At 36.4% G+C, this 21,098-nt stretch overlaps 4 protein-coding genes across 7 annotated transcripts in view; 1 reads left to right on the top strand and 3 right to left on the bottom strand.

Moving 5' to 3' along the window:
• Nucleotides 1-75: 75 nt before the first annotated feature.
• Nucleotides 76-18,631, top strand: mRpS17 (mitochondrial ribosomal protein S17). The gene is made up of 3 exons (XM_018010463.2): nucleotides 76-217; nucleotides 17,986-18,097; nucleotides 18,156-18,631. Exons 1-3 carry the CDS (start codon nucleotides 198-200, stop codon nucleotides 18,513-18,515), a joined length of 492 nt encoding a protein of 163 aa, XP_017865952.2. The 5' UTR covers nucleotides 76-197; the 3' UTR covers nucleotides 18,516-18,631.
• On the bottom strand, nucleotides 3,312-15,076 carry kermit (PDZ domain-containing protein GIPC-like protein kermit). 4 transcript variants are annotated; one of them, XM_089471815.1, is made up of 2 exons: nucleotides 14,937-15,076; nucleotides 3,312-4,941 (listed from the first exon to the last, which is right to left on the bottom strand). In XM_089471815.1, the coding sequence occupies exon 2, from the start codon at nucleotides 4,835-4,837 to the stop codon at nucleotides 3,830-3,832; it is 1,008 nt and encodes a 335-aa protein (XP_089327941.1). In that variant the 5' UTR covers nucleotides 4,838-4,941; nucleotides 14,937-15,076; the 3' UTR covers nucleotides 3,312-3,829. The 4 variants fall into 4 exon arrangements, with proteins under 4 accessions (XP_089327941.1, XP_089327943.1, XP_089327940.1 ...); XM_089471817.1 differs by lacking the exon at nucleotides 14,937-15,076 and adding an exon at nucleotides 5,980-6,871 and having other exon boundaries at nucleotides 3,312-4,864; XM_089471814.1 differs by lacking the exon at nucleotides 14,937-15,076 and adding an exon at nucleotides 5,980-6,221.
• On the bottom strand, nucleotides 15,699-17,810 carry RagC-D (Ras-related GTP binding C/D). Its single transcript, XM_018010452.2, has 5 exons — nucleotides 17,605-17,810; nucleotides 16,925-17,395; nucleotides 16,646-16,864; nucleotides 16,438-16,580; nucleotides 15,699-16,371 (listed from the first exon to the last, which is right to left on the bottom strand). Exons 1-5 carry the CDS (start codon nucleotides 17,605-17,607, stop codon nucleotides 16,044-16,046), a joined length of 1,164 nt encoding a protein of 387 aa, XP_017865941.1. The 5' UTR covers nucleotides 17,608-17,810; the 3' UTR covers nucleotides 15,699-16,043.
• Nucleotides 18,579-21,098, bottom strand: part of LOC108615726 (uncharacterized) — a 15,414-nt gene continuing 12,894 nt past the window's right edge. The window contains exons 6-9 of the mRNA XM_018010432.2: nucleotides 19,831-21,037; nucleotides 19,235-19,737; nucleotides 18,940-19,171; nucleotides 18,579-18,879 (exon numbers count right to left, since the gene is read on the bottom strand). Of these exons, the coding sequence (XP_017865921.2) occupies nucleotides 18,799-18,879; nucleotides 18,940-19,171; nucleotides 19,235-19,737; nucleotides 19,831-21,037 (2,023 nt within the window). The 3' untranslated portion in view covers nucleotides 18,579-18,798. The remainder of the gene's footprint in view (nucleotides 18,880-18,939; nucleotides 19,172-19,234; nucleotides 19,738-19,830; nucleotides 21,038-21,098) is intronic.

The raw sequence follows: 21,098 nt of genomic DNA, 5'->3' as shown, positions 1-21,098 counted from the left end.
TGTATCTTCTATCGATATCGCGTTGGATTCGATTCAATTCGATTTAATTCTTATTTGCTCTTAGATCGTGTGCGTGTTTCTTCCGCCTTTAATTGTATGTGTGCCAGTGTTATTAATAAGTATACATTTTATTGCACGTGATGCTGTTGCTGGCGTCCAGTTCGCTTTGCTGGTGAATCAATCGTTGGCAACTGTAAATGACAGAAAAAACACAGCTGTAAGTCATACACTGATTTATTAAAATATTATGTACATATGTATATGTATTCTGATTCTCTTTCCGTTATGCTTATAAAAATAAACCCTTGCGACATCTAGCCAAATCATTTGTGACATTTCAAATGTAGCGAAAACAAGTGCAATAAATGCAAAAGATGAAAGCAACAAGAAATTGGCTAAAAATACTCTTATTTTTATTTTGTTGTCGCTAACCGTTTTCAATTTGCGCGTGTCTTCCTTCTGCCGTGCTCAGAAAGTCAAGGTTAATGCATTGCGAATGCAAGCAAAACAAATACGAAGAGCGAATTATGTGGAAGGCGAATTTGTTCGAATTCGCTTTGGGTGTTTATGTATATATTTTTGGTGCAGACCATATTGGGTATATATTGTGTAATATTTGTCTTTATGTTAAGAGCGGGATATCCAAGTAACATAGCGTATATATATAGCGATACTTTAATTAATACAAAAATAAACATCAAAGGGAAAGCCTGCCCGCGCAGTACATGTGACATTCAAAGTGCATTCACTGGGCTTATTTGCTTCAGTACAACAATAAAGTTCACGGGCAAACAATAACTCTACGCAGGTACATATAACTGTAATGCTTGTTGCCTTTAGCAACAGCAACAGAGCTTTCTGTATATGGCTGTGTGTGTACGCGTGCATACCTATGCAATTGTTATCGATAAAAGAAGATGGTGTGATAGTTAACCGTTTTAGTGGCGTGTTTTACCGATTTTATGCTTGTGTGTAATAAAACAATAATATCGCAGAGAGACACACAGGCACAGACACAAACTCACACAAACACGCTTATTACTCATTTCTCATGCCACTGGAAATAAACATCACGCGATTTCACAAGACGGCATTCAAAGCAAGCACACATACATAATAAATACATTCATAGATTTGTAAATTTATAAAAAGCAAAATATTGTGTTTATCAGCTTAGTGACATGTTGATTGAGCTGTGCGTTTCACAGTATATATGTAGGTATGCGTAGGTAAATCGTGCTCAACTTCTCTACAGACCACTAACGCACACATGCAAAGTGTTTGGCGTTTAATAATTAGAATTTGCCCGTCTACTGTTAAGGTCAATGTACAACTGTGTTCAGCAACTTTTTTATTTTTTGTTTAGCTAGATTTTTGTTTTATTTTATCATTGAACTTTTATTGTTTTTGCTTATCGCGCAGGAAACGGTCAAAAATATTATGAGGCCTCTATTATTCTTGCACTTAGACATGTTCGTCGTGTAGTTGATAAGAGTTTTGATAAACGCGCTTTCTTTTGTTGAATTGACGAATGACAACTAGGGCTGTTAAAATTAGCTATATTTAGTTCATCTCCAATGGTAACGCAGACAACACGCCACCTATCACGCGTCGTCGGCTTCGGCGTTACTTTCACCTGCAAACAAAACAAAACGCAACTCAACGCAACGTGCGAAAAGCCCCAAGCAAAACAAAACGCATACAAAAAAACTTGCAAATGAAAAAGCTTGTGCAAGAGAGAGAGAGAGCGAAATAGATAACAATGCAATTACTCGCCGCAGCAACAACTGTTAGCGAACCAGACGGTGTTCAAATGGGCAACGCGAATTAGTCGCAAGCAGCGCAGCGGGCCAACCAATTGACGTGTATTAAACAAATTTTTAATGTTTGTGTTTATTTATTAGTCGCAAAGTTGCTTAGTGAATTGTGTTGAGTCACGATCAAAGTCCAAGACATGCACACACACTCTTATGTATTTAAAACAAGAACATGAACATGAACAAAGTCGAACAATTTTGTGTGCCAAGAAAAATCACATTGAATTGCACGTTTCTAGTATAATGGAAATTTTATGTGTCCGCTACCTTCGTTGCCTTTTTTTTTGGTCTTTTGGTTTTCTTCTTTAAAAATCTATTTATTTCGCTTTTGTGGTTTCCTTTGTATTTTTGTTGGATTTTCAAGAAAAACTAGGAAGACCAGATTAGGCCTCACTCTATTTCTGCAGCAGCAGCACTTTAAATTGTTTGCTGTAGTTTATAAATTTGTTTTTTTGTTGGCACAATTTCTGTTTAGATCTGTACAAAATGTTAACAAGTTTTATTTTGTTTCTTTTTGTTGAACGGCTTTATTTTCAAGTCTTCTCCGTCTTGCTTGTCGCTTCGACGGCAGCGTTTGCACAACTGAATGCTAGAGCTACGACAGCGCCTCTTTGTACTCGACGCGAGCAGCAGCCCAAAGCTAATTCAATTAAGCAGCTGTCTGTGCATGTGTATGAGTGGGAGAGCGGCGTGCACGTTGCGCGCACTGCTTAAGAGAAAAAGAGCTTTCCGTTGTGTTTGTTTGATTGAAGAAGAAGAAGAAAAATAGAAAACCTGTAAAACCGGAAAGTATATCTTGTAAAAACATTGTTCTTGTCGTCACAAAAAGTTGTTGCTATGGTTGGTTGCTGAGCAGCTGTTTGGGAGCATTTTGCTGGATTGTCTTTTTCGTTCTCTCTCACCCATTCTCATTCAGTTGCTCTTTTCAAATGTACACAACAAGAAATTTAATAACTGTGCTTATCAGCTGTGCCTTAAGCAGCTGCTGTTGTACATTTTGCAATTGCAGTATTTTACGTACATGTGTTTATATGTACTTGTGTGCGTGAGTATGTGTAATAGGGATTGACGGGGATGACTTCGTGTCGTTCGATGTTGCATTCGATAAATAAAAGCTTTTAAACTAACCGACCGACAGGAAATGGCTATATGTATTTAGTATACACATGTACACATGAGTGTATGTATTTATGTATGAATGGCAGCCGTCAAGAAAATTCGATCAAGAGTCTAAAACGCACGTGCTCACGACCTTCTCGTATTTGCGAAAAAAAAAGGAAAGAATAATATAAATTCTGAATATATACTCGAAAAATTTGTCACAGTTTTGTTCGGCGGAATCTTTTCTGCAAAATGTGTCTACAAATTGTTGCCGAGTGCCAAATGATAAATAATACATAGCTACACTGAGGGAAAAGATAGAGTAAAAAAACAAAAACTTACCGTAAATATAAGTAAACAAAAAAATTTAATTGAAAAGAAGAAAACTTAAAATCAATTTTAAATATTTTATATATTTATTTATAGATATAAATAATAACTCTAAAGACAAATGCGTAATTATGTACATTGAACATATTGTACCAAAATAATATAATATAAAATGTAATAATTTTGCTTTCTACTTCTTGATCTTGTTTAATTGCTATGTTTTTGTCAATTTGTATGTATGTATATAATTATAAGTATATATTTATCATAGATAATTATAACAAATACAAAATAATTGGCAAATGCAGGGCATACAAATAAATACAATTGTATATAATATATAAAAATATATATACATATATATATGCGTATATATGTTTATATAAATATGTTTATGCTAAGATCTAACAATTAGGAGAAATAAAATAGCTGATGAAAAATGAATTTTCTTTCTAGTTTGCTAATAGATTTTCTTTTTAGATTTTGCATTAGATTTATTACTAGTAAACAAAAATGCAAATGTTGTTGTTGTTGTCGTTATTGTTGTAATTACTGATGATCGCTTGGGATCTGCTTAGTTTCTATTTGCCTTTACGACGCGCATCCGTTATAGCACCCCAGAGTTCGATAATGAAATCATCGGTAAAACCAAAAGATTCTAAATCGGAATTATCGACAGCTTCCGCAAAGTCCATCGAATTCGATTTGTTGTCACCCAGCTCCCAGATCTGTGACGCCAGCTCCGTATCATTGATGCCCATAAAGGATTCCAGCAATCCATTGATGGCTTCGACGCCCGCTTTGGTGGCCTCGTCGAATTTCGGCTCGATCTGTGCATTGCCATTGGCCTTGAAGCGTAATGTTTCCTTGCCGGAACCATAATTGCGACCGCCATTGAGTCCAGGTGCCGAACCAGATGCACGCGATTGGCTACGCGGTCCGATACCCTGGAAACCGCTGCGCACCGGCTCGACCAGACGCAACGTGAACGTCTCACCCGTCGCAATGTCCTTCAGCATGCGTGCCACCTCATAATGCCGTTTGCCCACCATATTCACTCCGTTCAGCTTCTCGATATGATCTCCCACCGAGATGTGCTCGATGCGATCGATAATCGAATCCTCCTTGATGCGCTTAATGAACGCATAGCCAGCCCCATTGTCTGTGATGGTCAGACCCAAAGCATCCTGTGTCTTGACTATCTCAATCTCTTTGGCCCGGCCCTTGCGATGGGCAAATATAAAATCATCTAGACCAATCTGTCCGCCCAGCAGACGTGTCATGTCCACCTTATGCGAATTGAGAGTACAGAATAAAATTTCATCTTCGGATATATCAAAGCATTCGGCTATCTTTTTGTACAGCTCTCGGACGCTTGCGAAGCCAGTGATCAACCCCGTCGGACTTCCATGTGCTAATTGGCAATGGAAGATCAACGGCGGCTTCTTGTCCACATCATTGTTATTATTCTGATGATTGTTGTTGTTATTCTGTGTATGGGAATCGTAGGATTTGCTACGTCCTTTGCTATCCTGACTGACATCACTGTGATCGGAGCTTTTCGACGATTTACGGGCAAAGAGCGGCATATTTGTAATAGAAAAATCCTCTTTCTTCTATATATATATATTATGATAGAATATCGCTCGCTTTATATATGTATATATCTATCAATATATGTGTGTATATTTATCTGTGTACGTAGAAGAAATATGGGGCAGTGTTTTTTGAATAGTTCGATATAATAGACAGTATAAAGGTTAGCTTTATTATTAGTTCCGTGTCCATATAAGTGAGAGATGTGTGTATTTGTATATACGGATATTTGTGTGTGTGTGTGTGTGTGTTTGTATGTACATATGTATAACACCCGTAAACCGAAACACTTATAGAATCTTATCTAATCTAAGCACAGCAATTTATAGTCGCGGGATAGAGTCAAAAGAGAATGAGTCAACCAACGTTTCAAAATGTCTACAGTTCGAACAGAAGCTCTACGGATCAGACTAAAGTTATTTCAATGGAGCTATGCTATAACAATGGATTATTCCGATTGATTAATGCATACACATATGTATGCAATTCCTTTTTGAGTGTGCAAAGTTCTAAATCCAACATTAATATTGAATTATTTTTAACAAATATCAAGTGCAAGTGAGGTTAAACACGTTGAGCAACAAGAGATCGTTCGGCTGCTTGTTAAATTGAACTGGTTCCTCTTACCCAGACTAAGTTGTGAATTAAACAGTGGAAATTTAGCTGATATTTTAAAATTCGAAAAGATTGCACGTCGCGCAGCAGAAATAAACCCGATGAAATTGAAATATAAATGAAATTTTTACTCTTCTGTAAAACTGGCAAAAACTTTTGTTACTGCTGACTTTTTTTTATTTGATAAGATTTTAATGTGACAAGCGCGTGATAAGTGCACTCGAAGAGAGCAGTGACAGCAAAAACAGAGAGCGGGAGAGAGCGAGAGAGAGGGAGAGAGACAGAGTGAGAGTTGTTGTGAAGATAAGGTATGCTTAGCCACATAGCGGCATAGCTGGGCGAATTAACTTCAATTCGCCTCATTCCACCCTCAATACGTTGAGTAGAGATGCAAATTGAAGTCGCTGAAGTCGATGTGACCAGCTGCGCTCAACAGCTGTAACTAAAATGGTATATTTTAGGAAAATGTGTTTTGTTATCTTCCGAGTTGGGCTTTTGCTTTGATTTGTGTGATTCTTACATTACTTTGTACCCTCGCTGCGCTTCGATATTCCTGTAAGACACTTGCTAAACGTATATGGCAATAGCACACAAAAATTTGGAAAAACTAGAGCTAAACAAATTTTAAAATCGAAATCGAACATCAAAAACTAACAACACATGAAAGATTAAACAAAGTGCAAAGTTATATATGAATTATATATGACAGGGCTTATGGTATGGTTTACTCATCAAGATATATGAGAGAATTTCAGACAAGATAGACATATGCAAGACATGACATGACATTGAAATATGAAGTTTTTTATAATAGTTAACTGAAATGAAATACTCATAGAGATTCAATATTAGAAATTTGATAGAGTGTACAGGTAAAGCAATTACTTTCTAAAATTCCCCACTACTATAGCAAGAATCTTCACAGAAATTTTAGCAAAAAAACTGAGGCACTTCGGATTTTAGCTAATTATTCATAAGGGATACTGAACATATGTTTACAAAAAACAAAGACGAAATATAGTTAGAGCAATCAAATTTAGTCATCGAATTTAAATCGTTCAAGGCGTAAGTATTACATAGTATAGCTCTTTTTTATTAGTCTAGACGACTATTCAATATCAAATATAGGTTCAGTACATACGTTTCTCTATATATATTAGTGAATTTCATTTTATAGCTTGTTGACAATGTCTTGGCTAGATATTTTTTAATGTGTAATATTTTATACATATGTATATCTAAATGGTTCAGTTTGTCTATATGTAGAGCTCTATAGTATGTTATTTTCTTGTGTTGTTCTTTGATTTTGTTTGCGATTTTGCATTCGTTTTCAAGTTTGCTTTACCTTGATCATGTTTTGATATTGTAGTTTTATAGCGAGCATAACTTAGCAAAATTTGCATTTGGAAACATCCGGTTTTTTTTTTAAAGACACAAAAAAAATAAATAATTAAAACGGTTTTTATATGAACTTTAATACAAATATTGTTTGATAAACTCCTCAGTTTTATAATTTATTCGCAAATTGGCGAGCTGTCAAAAGTACACTATATAGTTAAATAAATGTTTGTATATATATTTATATATATATATATATATATATATATATATATATATATATATATATATATATATATATATATATATATATATATATATATATATATATATATATATATATATATACATATATATCTTTTAATATATTTAAAACGATTTAAAGCGTCAATTGAAAAATTTGTGTAGAGCAAACTTGAAAGCAACTTGAGAGGCAACTCGAGACGAGCCCCTTTAATCGAGCATGCGTTGAATACATATAGACATGAATACACATACATATGTATTACATATTCATACGGCATATACTTGTATCGGTATAGAGGGGCAAACTCTTCTATATGTATATACAATAGCTTGTATAGGTATATGTTTTCTCAACCGGCTATTTCTAGCTGAGCATAGCAGATAGCCCGGCGAATGAAAAAACACCCATATCAAGGTCGAATTTGTTAAGCATTGAGCGCGTGTAGAGCGCTATTCGTACCTTTAACACTAACACTGACAAATAAACTAACAACAATAACAACAACAACAACATCAACAACATAGTAAAGATACTACGCATTAGGGTTACAGTTGGAACGAAACTGACAATTGGTGTGAATAAACAAATAATTTCGGTTGAAAGAACTTTAAATGTCAGCTGTTTTTTTTTTATTTATTTTTTTTTAACGATTCGTTATGGGCTTAAAATTAACATAAGCGAAATTACTGCCTGTTACAAAATTGTATTTACTAAATTAATTGAAAATACATTAATATATATATACATAAACATATTTTAACTATTCCAATCTGGATTGCATATATAGTTGATCATTCATCGATCAATCAATATTACTCAATCAGTCAATCAAAAGCAAGTTGGCAAGTTGTCTTACATTTTTGTCGAGTTGGTTAACTCTATATGATAGTTCTAAATAACAATTCAAATGAGATAGGCGACGGCTGACACGTGTAGCAAATCTTATTTGGGTTAGGCGTCTAATATCTAATTGGCGGTGCAATTGGCGCGAAAACAACAATAAGAGATAACAACAATAACAATAACAACAACAGCAACAACGACAACAACAAATGAACACAACATTTCCGCATACGTAACGCAGCAGGTTCTATAAGAGCACAAATGTGTTTGCATATCTACAAGTAAATAAAGTATACATATATACATATAATATATATGTATGTATATTCATATATTTGTTGTTGCATGTTTACGCGGCTCTGATTGGCTGTAATTTGTGGGCCCGACTCGCATAAATGTGGGCACAGAAGAATCTGTTTCTCTGCTTTGAAATGTATATCTGTAGCTGTTTCTGTATCTGCGTATGTATCTGTATCCATGTCTATGTATTTGTATCTTTAGCTGGCATCAACAACTCAAAACGTAAACAACTTGAACTGCGCGTGGGTTTCGCTTAAGTACACTGAAAACAACAACAACACAACAAAAACTATATTATGTTATTATGCACATGCATTGAGCAATGACTAATTTTGCAGCTACTTAATACCCTATACTCGTGTAAACAAACAGTATTTATATTGGGAAAGTTATTTACTTTTAAGATAAAAATGCAATCGATTCTAGTTTCAATTTAAGTCAAGATTAACTTTATTAAAAAACCACAAGCAATGCACACAAAAATAGCGAAATTGACAAATATGCATTATATTGTGATTTTCAACCATTTGAAAGCCGAATTTTTAATTTTTAATCGTGAACTTTGCAAACCTCGCATAAAAACAACCAAAGAATGAAGGCTTGAGACTTGCTTAAATGTGGAAACTAGTTTTATGAGGTAGATAGGTTCCAATCGTATGGCAAATTATACAAATTTCTAATAAGTAATATTTGCATATGTATGTTTTATAATAATTTTAATATTTTGTTTTATTATAATTATATTTTTCAAAGATTCTCTTGCTGTCTTTCCCATTCATAAAATCTATAAATATTTCAAACAATTCAGAAATCATTTACATTTTTCATTGACATACGTAAAAACTTAATATATTCAGTGCTCTGAGTCATAAACAACTAATATAGTAAAATATTATATTAGAAAACTAAAAATTATCATGTGACGAGCTACGAGTTACGTACATTTTCCCATTAAATTTAAATCTGATTAAATTGTGTTTAAAAAGGTTTTACATTTTAATTATCGACAGTTTGAAAAGCGATTGACGTCGTCTAGCATGGCATAGGGTATATGTAATACGTAATACTCTCTCCCTATAATATACATATAGATTACCTGTACAGCAGTCACACTTATTCATTCAACTTTCGTTTTGTTTTTGTTTCGCTTAATTAATTTGCACTCGTACAAATGTTTTAGTTTGTTTATTTCTCAAGAGTTTGAAAACAACAAAATACAACTATAAATATATGTATATACATATATAAATGTAGGTATATAGATAGATGAGAAAGAATGTTCTATAGCGAAATTTAGTTGGCTCGCATGTTGTTTGTCTTATCGCATAAAGTGTACACACATACATATGTATATGTAAATACATATATATGTAGTTGATATAGTATAAAAACAAATAGTGCGGTTGCCTTTAGTTGTTTTCAATTCTATAATTTCGTCAAAAAAAGGCCTCCTAGTGGGGGAAAAACAAATACACATCAAGGTTATTTAATCTAGCAGAAATATTAAGTTACGTACAAAACGAATATTTATTATCATTATTATCATTTATCAGCATGGTATAAGGCATTTGAGTTAGAAAGGGGGAAGTCGTATTCTTTGTACTTATACATAGTTGTCGTAGAGTAGTTCTCCTCCTTATGAGTATATATTTATATATATTTTATTTTTTTTTAGTATAGTGAATATTTTTATTTGTATGAAAGAGAAATTTTTATAGATTATTATTAATAATAACGCTTATTAATTTTATTGTATAATTTGTACGTAAAAGCTTCTTAGCTTTTTTGTATATTCTGTTTTATTTTACTATTAAAGTATTTTAATTTTGCAATATTTTTTTTATTTATTTATTATTATTATTATTATTATTATTTTTTTTTTTACAGAAAATTTGAAAATATTCATATTTCAAGAAAGTAATGCTCAAACTCATTTAAAATTAAGAACCCGACTGTGTTCTCTATAAGCTTTCACTGTTTATTACGCGCTTAATCATTACATAACTAAGCCATATGCAATATATAATATATGTATAATATATATCTAATTAAAAAAAAAAAAAAAAAACAAACAAAGCTGTTTCGATGACGACAACAAAATAAACTGCACGTAAACAAATTGTCTTTGTTTATAATATATTGTTGTTGTTTTCTCAGTATTATTAAGAATTTATTTACACGCGCTGCAATTGCTGGCGAAATAGGCGTGGCAAATGGCAAACAGCATTTTACAACCAGCCGCAGCAGCTGTTAACCGATTGCATATAATTGCATTTTATTGTCGTTGTTGTTAGCCTGGTTTAATTGCTTAGCACTTAACAAAGGTTATTCTTTATGACACATACTTATACACATACATATATGTACATATATATTATATTTATTTGTAACCTATATAATATACATTTGAACCAGGCTCAACTTTCTTGTTTTACAATTGAAAACCTTCAGGGCATAAGGTTAAGTATTTCTTTACAAATGAATGTTACTGCAACAAAAACCACAACTCAATGTCGAAAACAAAAACAGAAACAAACAAAAACTTAACAAAGAGAAATACCTTGCAAAGTTACTCTTAGCTTACGCTCTTTAAAAGCTTTGCTTCAGAGCTTTGTGCACGCGAAAGCTTTTTTGCAAACTTTGCAACGCTCAGAGTGATCGGATGAACTTTTGCAAATATGGAAAATATACATATGTTTGCATGTATGTGCATATATGAAAAAAGTTCGTTGCCATCGTTAAGGTGATTCAGATTTCGTTGACTAGGTCAATATTTGGTACGAGCGTATGGAACCGTTAACGGTGAAACTTAATTTTACAGTGATTTTTCATTTAAAATCGCTTGCAGGCAGGCAGAAAATTGATCTGAGCATACATATGTACATATATAAACTGTGTGAAATATGGTAAGAAAGAGAAGTGCTAATGACGTTCTTCGTTGTTGTGTGCCACTTAAATACCCTGTTTGTACTGTGTGAGAGTAAGATATGTTGTATAAGTCTTTTGTACTCAAGGAAGAGTAAATCACAAAATCACAATTTAAATGCTCTTCTCTACAAGATCATACGTTTTAACACTAACGGTCAGATTTTGTACTTTAACATTTTATGTATCGACATACATTTATAACATAAAAATGATAATACCATTAACTCTATAAAAAAAAATTTACATTTCAATATTATAATATTAAACAAATAACATTTATTTATAAAATATATTTAAATACAATCGAATATTAAACAAGAACATTTGTTATTAACAAAAAAGCTTAACTTAACTAAGTAAATAACTAAACTACGTCACTCCGCTTCACTGTATTAAAACTGACCCGGTCCAGGTCAGGATCGTGACTGATTCGATGCGGCAACTGACGCGCCTTTTATACCTAGGAAAAGGTCACTCAAAATATGAGAAGAGTATGTTGAGCCTTTTTGAACTCTCTATGAGCGTTCGTTTAGCAAGCATCGAATTCACTGAGTAGTTGAAATATGGAGAGAATATTTATGGAAAACTCTAATGATTTATACAAGAATATATATATTATAATGTTTTACAAATATATATACATATATATCAAGCATGCTACATATTTGCATAAAAGCAATATACCCTTCAGATCAGTTAGGAATTTGCCATAGTTTGTTGTTCATTCTGTCTATATTTATTTTATGAGAATTCTTCACAAACATACATATATAAAATATATATAATTATTGTTTACCCTTAGTTTTTGGCGTATGATTCAGTTTTTGGGCTAGACTGCCAAATTGTGCGCCATATACGTGAGTCTATATGTATTTTCTTGATACTATTATGGTGCGTTGCTCCCCGGACAGCAATTGTTATTATTTATACATAGCATAAAGAGATATATATATATATATATATATATTTGGTTTTTTTTATTTTATTTTCAGTTTATTTTATTTTATATCACGTTTTATTTTTATATTGAATCACATTATTCATATTCGCTGACAGCAGAGTTAAACAGAAAAAAAAAAAAAAAAACAGCAACGTGACTATAAGAGAAATGCATACATAATTTGTAGTTTATCATGGGCCAAGTGCATTGAACCGATATTTCAGTGCAGCTGAAGCACCCTGTATCGGCAGAGCAATAAAGGCTCATAATGTGGAGCACAGATAGATATACATAGATATGTATACGAATATATATGTATGTATACTTAGTAATGTCTGTGTTGTGTGCGACTTGGGGGCAAGTTTTTGAAAACATTTAACCGTTTCACCTCGCTGAACTTTGCGCACAGGGCAGGTAATTTAACCAAACAACAACAACAACAACAATTCAACAAGCTGCAACCCAATTTGAATCTATGGCGCGCCAGATGAAAGCATATACATTTTTGACTTTATTCGTTGAGATTTTTTAAAGGGAAAAAAATGAAGCAAAATAAAACAGTTTTATTACTTGCCGAAACACAAAGCAGAAATGTATGTTCCCACATTAGCTGATTTTTATTGCTAATTTTTATTTCGTCAAATTGTATTTAAAGCAATTACTTGACTTTATGATCTTTAAATAACTCTCTCAACTACCTAGCTGAAAATGTTTATTTTAAAAATGTGCTTATAATTAAATAAATAGGCTTAAATGTCAAGCATATTTTCCCTATGCATGGCAACAATTGCCTTTGCAGCTGCCTAACATATCAACGTAAAGAAAGCTTTTAATATAACAGCCGATCTGACAAAGGAAAAGGGCTTACGCTTCTATGATCACATAAAATGTAGGGAAATAGTTTATCTTTGCCTATTTATAATAATGTTAACAGTTGTCAATTTATGCAACGAAATACTTAACATAACTCGAAAAGCCATTAACAGCGGATCGCATTTCTGTTAAACTCACATTAAATTAACAGCTGGCTCAATGCAAATTTAAATTTTACTGTTGTTTTTCTTTGTTTTTTATGGCAAATTGACTGCTTACGGTTGACAAAGCGCAGCCGCCAGTGAGGAGAAAGAGGAAGGGAGGAACGGAGGGTGGGGGAGGCAGGCTGAGTTGGCTTTCGTTCTGGTGGTAACAATTGTTTGCATTTAATGCCTAGGGGCGTGCGTGTACCGGTTCATAATATGGACTCTCTATAGCAATGTCACGCAAACAATTTACATAAATGACGTCGCTTCCGCTTGGAGCAAGCGGACAGCGCAGCCAACAAGAACAGCAAACAAAGTATGGCCAGCAAATGAATGATGGCTGGCAAAAAAAAAAAAATAGAAGAGAAAGAACTTAATAGACAGACACGAGAATGAGAGAAATGAATGAGAGTGTAGCAAAAAGTCAATTGTTCCGTCTGTCTGTTGGTCTGATTGAATTGTTCAGTGCGGAAGTGTGAAAGCAATCGATAAAAAATAATTTACAAAGCGCCTGCTGCCAACTACAACTAACGGCAAATATTCGTCTCACAGATAAGAGCAGACAGAAAGGGAGCGAGAGGGGGGCGAGAAAGAGTTGAAAATGGCGAAGCGGCGTAAAAGAAAAACAGAAATGAATGCAACTCAAACTCATATCTTTTGGCCAAAACAACAAAACCCACTAACCAACTTCACGGTTTGTTGGAAATTTAATTTGCCTACAAATGGGTTTTTTTGTATCTTTTTTTTTTTTTGGGAGATTTCTTTGTGCCACCTGCGTCGAATGCTCATTGCCTTTGGGGCACGCCCTCTCAAAGTTGAGAATTTGTTGGAGCAAAGAAAACGAAAATTGTAAGCGGCACGTGTTGGCAACACAAATTAAAAAACATTAACACACTTAACGCTTTTTGGTCAGGCCCCCACCCCCACCTCCTCTATTCGAAATTATTTAAATTTTGCTTGAGCAAAGAATATTAAACAATGGTTGGATATAATGTTTACCACAATAATAAAATCGATGAGAGCTGCAACCCCTGCAAAATAAAACTACCCGGCTAAATGCAGACATAACCTCAAATGTCTGAGATTGCATGACTCAAATCGTTTGAGGTAGGAAATGGCCAAAAAGGAGAGACCGCAAGAAAAAAAGCACACGTCTGAGGTCATAAGCATAACATCCTACATCTGTTGCTATGGTGTTTTCAGTTATTTGGGGGTTGATCACTAAAAAAATCATTATAGGCATAAAATCCTAAATATATCCAAGTATTTGTAGATTTACATATATGTACATATATTTTCCCTTATGACATAAGCTCTACTATGTGCGGGTGGGTGACAACACTCCAGAACACATTTGCGGTTAATTGTTTACCTACTTTAGTGGTTTATGTATACACTGGTTCCGCCCAGCTGCACAGCTGCAATGACTCGAGTCTAACTGCAACAATTTGTTATTTATCGATTGCCAATTTGTTATTTCTGTTATCATGAAAGTGGTGCGCTGCATCTCTTTCGCACACACGCACATCTCAGCGCTTTAGCAGTGGTTCTTCACTCTCATTTTTCTCCACCGAATCAATCAACAATAGAGTTTTAGCATATATACATATATATTTAGTATATTATTAGTAGATTACAATTACATGTGCTTCATCTTTTATTATCGTTTGTTATTTGTATGGGAGGGGACAGACAAAAGGCCGAAGATGTGCCACCACCTTTCACTTTATTTATACATAAAAAGTATTTTGGTTGAATGAGTTAATATCTATTGTGATGGGATGCTGTAGCGGCCGAGCATTTGAACAATCAATAAATAGCAAACAGAGTAGACAGAAAGTAGAAAACCTTTGTGTACGCACCTGTCGTCGATTCTGCTTGTGATTATTCCAGGCTGCACTTGCCTGCACTTTGGGCATAGAAAAGCACCGTAATGAGCAAGGAAAGCGGACATACGAGACCAGGTTGTTGTTGGTGTTGTTGTTATTGCTTTTCCTCACACATATAGCCACAGACTAACACATACACTTGCACACACATACATATATCAAATTTCTTTCTTTCACCCGTTTTTAACTGGTTTTTATATTTTTTACTACAATACCCCGTCGATCTTCCACACCACACATGCACAAAAACAACTTTTAATTAAATTAGCACGATTTATGTGTTGAAGACAAATTAACTATTTCGGCTACTACTGGCGCATTAACTATTAATTCTACTGCTCTTAGCAGCTCATTTTTCACAACTGTATGACCAGCTCGCACACACACATGCAAAGAGTGTCGCCGTCGACCAGTCTGTTGTAGTTGTTCTAGAGATGTAAGTGATATAAGAAAACATCGATGCAACGATATAAGTCATCGATTTAAAATGTTTGACTTCTTTCAAACCATATCGATATTAGTTGGTAAATGTTTACTATATTCATGCATATATTGCGTTTACAGAAACAATAACTTTTACTATGGTATTAACACATTTATTTATGATCGAGTTATTTACATTGTCTATATATATTCGATATGTGCACAAAAGACTATCGGGCAAATAGTTGCGATCGCCTCTAAAATCGATATTGTTTGAAATATGACCGCCCACGTAAAATAAGATATTGCGCATTTTCTTTGAATTTAAATAGTATCAAACTTTTATTTAATATAATTTTATTTAAAAATATACATATTTTTAGTTGTAGTGTTTATAAACGCTGGGCATTTCTGGCGTTGTAAGGAGCAGCAAAGCGGCTACACATATGAATTAACAATATAGAACAGAGCAAAGATATATAAAAGAAAATAATAACATAAAAATTGGATAAAAAATAATAAGACAAATCAGTGTTATCAGTATTTTGATGTCTCTGTGGGTATGTGTGTGCTCAAGTATGAAGATAAACGGGGAAAAATTATGCAAAAAGCTAAGCACACAAAACTTAAGGTCACTGGAATTATGATTCGTGTAATTTATGGCGCTCTGGATACCGCAGCTGCATCATTGTCATGGTTCAAACGACCACCCATTGTAAGGCCACGGTCGTCGGCCAGTTCATCATCGTCCTGGTCGGGATTTTGCAGTTGCTTCTGACGTTTCAATCGCAGCTCAAATACCTCACTAATGGCATCGCGAAAGCATATAAAATTATAGTCAATGACACCCTGTCGATTGAAATTCTCTTCGCGCAAAATGCAGACCAAAGCCAAGAACTTGTTCACTTCACGCATATAGAGTATCGTATTGTTATTTAATTTGATGAGACTAGAACTGCCGCTGTCAAATGCCGTTTCCTCAGAGCTGTGGGGAGAGGTGATAAACTGTATTAAATATTGTACTCGTTTATGAATATATTATCGCGTTTACCTGTAGATACTTGACAGATCAATGACCATATCAATCATGTCACAGCATAGCTCATAGGCTTGCATATCCACAGGTGATGAATCAGTAGCAATATAAATTTTCGATACGACATCAAAGAGAAACGCTTTCTCTATGCCAGAGTTCTTTAGGGTAATAGCAATAATAATATAATTATTCACATTGATAAGAGTTTATCAACTCTACTTACTGGTATGAATATATTTAACAGATTTTCTAGCGTGGGCAGCTGTGGTATTAGCTTTTGCACCACCTTCGAGAACGCTTCGAATATTGAATGATCGTAGATCGAGGTTAAGTGAAAACTTAGATGTATCTGATCTAGACCCGCTTCGCTAAGGTCATCCGACGAACGTTGGTGTATATCGCGTTGTGATTCCATTTTCGAATCATCGCTAATGCCATCAACCTATGAGAAAATAAACACCTGCATTTACAAAACATATTGATAAGCGATTGTCTGTCTTACCTTGTGTATGAAAACTTCGAATTTGATATGAGGATTTACTTTGTACGCTTCTATGACCGTATCCTTGAATTTTCTCAAAGCTTCGATGTAATCATCCTTGGCATCAATCACAAATACGAGGGCACCACAGCCCCGAAAGATCATATCTGAATCGAATGGCGGCTTTATGAAATCAATTTGACCCGGAAAGTCCCAGATTTGAAATTGTACAAAACTGGAATTGTTGATATCGTCTTTGACAATTTTACTCGTCGATTCAAGGAAGACGGTCTCATTCGGTGACATCTTGTGGAAGACGACTTTCTGTATGGAACTTTTTCCCGATCTCCGCAGACCCATTAATAGAATGCGAGGTTTTGTCTCGCTGTTGTTAGATGCATTCGCTTCGAGATCGAGGCCATCCTGATCATAAGCACCATAACCGAAATCTTTTGGGAACGGATCCTCGGGATAGTCTTCATGTTCGTAGCTCTATAAAAAATTTGAAGATCAGATCAAAGTAGATATTTTTAAAAAGCGACTTGTGTTGTTGAGCTTGAAATTAAATACGCATATCAGTTGCTCAGCCATTCTTCATCTCGTAAGCGTTTAGGGAACAACGTTTTTGATCCAATTTACAGCTAGTTATCAGTTGTGGAGCGATTCGACTTTGATTTGCTATGGCTTCTTTGTTTATTTACCATGGTGACGTAAGCGTGCGTTGCTTGTGCACAGCTATTGTATTTAACATGCAGTTGGGTTAACGCGCGCTATATTACTATAACAAAATTGTGTAAATAATGGATTAAATTTAATAAGTTTTAAATTGCGGAGCACACAACACAAAAACTGTTTCTTATCGGAGACAAGGTGTGTACACAACAGCTGCCACAAACAGCTGATCAACAGTTACATCAAGTGTGTGCACACCTGCTGCGCAATAATTTTAAATACTGAACGAATGAATGGCTGTTTTGAATTTTCGTAATGGTATTTTTGGGTGCTACAATCTGGTCACACTTAACTCATAATTGGTTTTGAGAAACGTGAATTAACGTTGTTTTTATTATTAAATATTTAAGTGAGATGGCATCTCGTGGATTACTACTATTGGGCCAATGCATGCCCTGCATCAAGCAAAATGCTTCCAAAATACGTGTTCGTCGTATGGAGCTGGACACAAATCTAAATATGGTGTGTAATGTACTCTTCGGCGGCATGTGGGTATTTTATTAAAATTCTTTAATTGCAGTACTTTAAAAAGGATACATTCTTCTTTGCACACGATCCTGAAAAGGTGTGTAAAACGGGCGATGTTGTATTGATAAGAGAGCTGCCCGAACGCTTGACACGACTTATAACGCATAAGGTAGAAAAAGTAGTTTACCCGCTGGGTGACATAACCGATCCAATTAGCGGTAAAAAAGTTGTTGTTGGCAAATACCGCGAGGACATCGAAATGGCCAATCAGCTGTTCGGCAAATCAGAAAAGGCATTCGACTACGACAAGGCGCCGCCACGTGGTCGTCTGGAAGGTACCAAGGACTTTACACACGGCGAAACCTACATCAAATATCACGAGGATGGCAAGGATCAGCCCTTCGCCGTGTAGCCCTAAAGTACATCCAATCTTGCTCTAAGTAGGCCCCTAAGTAGCTAAACAATATAGTCGACGTTACATTTTACTAAATATTTTTATTTAAAATGTCGATAAATGTTTTTAATGCATTTTTGTATGGTTTTGTTTTTGAAGTTTTTTTTTATTTTTAGTTTGTTGTCAAATTTTTTATTGCGGCGCACATTCAACTGCGATCAGTCGCCGCTGAGCCAGGAATGAAGTCCATTATCTTTGATTTCGTTTTTGATCCGATCCGTGCCATAAATTAAATTGTTAACTAATCACAATTTCTTACGATGCTAAAGTTGTACTGCAGTATAGGGTTTGCCACATGGGCGTTGTCATCGCATAGTTTTTGCTGCAATTCAAATGTAATTAGGAGTGAATTGAGATACCCTGTAATATTTTTGTGGCTTACTTGTTCCAGGTCTGGACTGGCGCGCAGCATAAACTCGCGCAGAAAGTCGCCACGATTGGGCATATCAAGGGCTAGAATGAGTTTATTATTGCCCAGCTGCTTGAGCACCTTTACCCAGTTGTTGCTGCTGCCGCTTGGTAGCGCATCCTCATCCTCGTTTAGCTGTGCGCCTGCGTTTGACTTCGACTGCTCCTCATCGCTGCAGATAGACCACTGCAGCGGCCTGCTGGAACTATTTGGGATAAGAAATATCAAATGTTATCAGCTGCTAAAGGATAGTCATCCCTAATCCAACCTGAAATGCAATTCCAGGCTGGCAGCCTGCAAAAACTTGGACACAGGCACCGTGTAGGTGATGTTCAAAGAGCTGCCGGAGCTGGGACAAAATTGTGCCACATCAATTGTGTGATTGTTTAGCCCCGCGATCACGCAGCTGCTGATGCTCCAGCAATCCAAGGGATGTGGCACAGCAGTTGCTGTGGCCACAGGTGCTGCCGCGTCCACGTGCTCATCAGCTGCAGGGGGCTCAGCATTTAGCACAGTGTATATAGCATCCTCGCCAGCAGCAACTCCCGCTTCGCTGGCCAATTGCTTGGATCGTGCAGCTGTGTTGTGCGAGGTTTTGCCATGGAAGGCGTTCGTCTCATTGCCCGCCACTGGCTGTATGATCAATATATCTGGCTCCTCCTGTTCCTGGTCCTGCTCGGCGGACTGCAGATCTTCGTCCACATTCTGCTGCTTGACGTTCGCATCCACATTGTCCGCAGCAGCCGGCTGCTGTGACTCAAAGCAGCTGGACTGAACGCAAAGATTGGGAAGAAAAGAAGCACAAGATAATTAGATTAGAGTATAAGATGAAGTATAAGAGGGAGTGGAGCTACTGTAACCCACCTGACATGTGGCGGCATTTGCCTCCTCACCATTGCATTCCTTGGGCTGGCCAAATAGCGGCGTCTTCAGACTCTTGTGCCTAATCCACTCCAGGCTACGCTGATTGGCCGAGCGACGACCCACAGCGGAATCACGCAAACCCGCATCCGTGTACTCGAAGCCAAAGAGCGCTGTTATGGGATTATCGACAGCTTCCGATTCATTTGTGTTGCTCAGGTTCTGCAGGTCGAGTGCATCGGCATTCTCTTTGTTCCCGCTGCTGTTGCGCACAGCTGCGGGCGGCGGCACATCCAAGGCGAGGGAGAGTGTGCTCTGGACATGAGTCTGCTCCGTGCTCACCTTGTTGGTGGTCAGGGCCAGGTTGGCCGTGGGTGGCGAAACTGTTTTGTATACATTATAAATGGCTGCATCGCCTGCATTTAGCTTACGGATAGCCTGCCCAGCATCGGAGGAGGAGAGATTATCGACAGCTGAGCTGGGGACAGTGTTCACAACGACAATGCGCTCGTCCAGCTTGGAAGAAGGCTTCACTGGCTGTTGCTGCTGCTGCTGCTGGTGCTGTTGTTGTTGCTGCTGCTGCAGTAATCGTTGCTGTTGCTGCTGCTGCTGTTGTGCATCCACATCAATGGAATTATTCTCAAAGTCCTGGGAGAGTGTTATGCCCTGCGGCTTCTCGGAAGAGCCATCCGTTTCATTAGTGCTGCTGGCTAGAGCACGGCTAACGGCTGCAACGCGCACACTTTGTAGCAGTTTCTGGGCAGCAGCTGGACGCAGTGCATCCTGTGAGACGGGCCATTTCGATTTGTTTTTGCTGACGATCGTTTTGTTGCGTGGTGCAGTAGTTGTGATGCGTGGCTGCGGTGCATGCAGTTTGGGCAACGGTAAGTTCACCTGCGGATTGTTCATAACAGCCGTCAACTCCTCCTCCTCCTCGACATCGCCTTCGCTCAATCGTGTAGCTTGGCTGCCTCTGCCAGTGGGACGCGTTGTACTCGCCGCATACAGAAAACTGGGCCACGCCCCATGCGTTTTGTTCCTGAACAGCGTTTGCAAACTCTGCTGGAAATTGTATCGATCCTCATCTGTGAAACGAGTCGCTCCGTCGGGTCGATAGAGGTGACCGTCGCCGAACACGGGAAATCCTTCTAAGTGCTGCTGTTGCTGCTTATTGTGCTCCACAAAATACAGCGTGGAAACAGCAGCCAAACTGGATTGGATTCATAAATATTACACTTTATATATATAAATTATATATGTCATGCTGGGCT

Source organism: Drosophila arizonae, chromosome 5 (genome assembly GCF_054131065.1).
Source record: "Drosophila arizonae isolate 15081-1271.41 chromosome 5, UAZ_ARI_1.0, whole genome shotgun sequence".
Classification (NCBI taxonomy): domain Eukaryota; kingdom Metazoa; phylum Arthropoda; class Insecta; order Diptera; family Drosophilidae; genus Drosophila; species Drosophila arizonae.
Note: the sequence above shows the minus strand (reverse complement) of the source record. Positions and strands in the feature narration are given on the sequence as shown.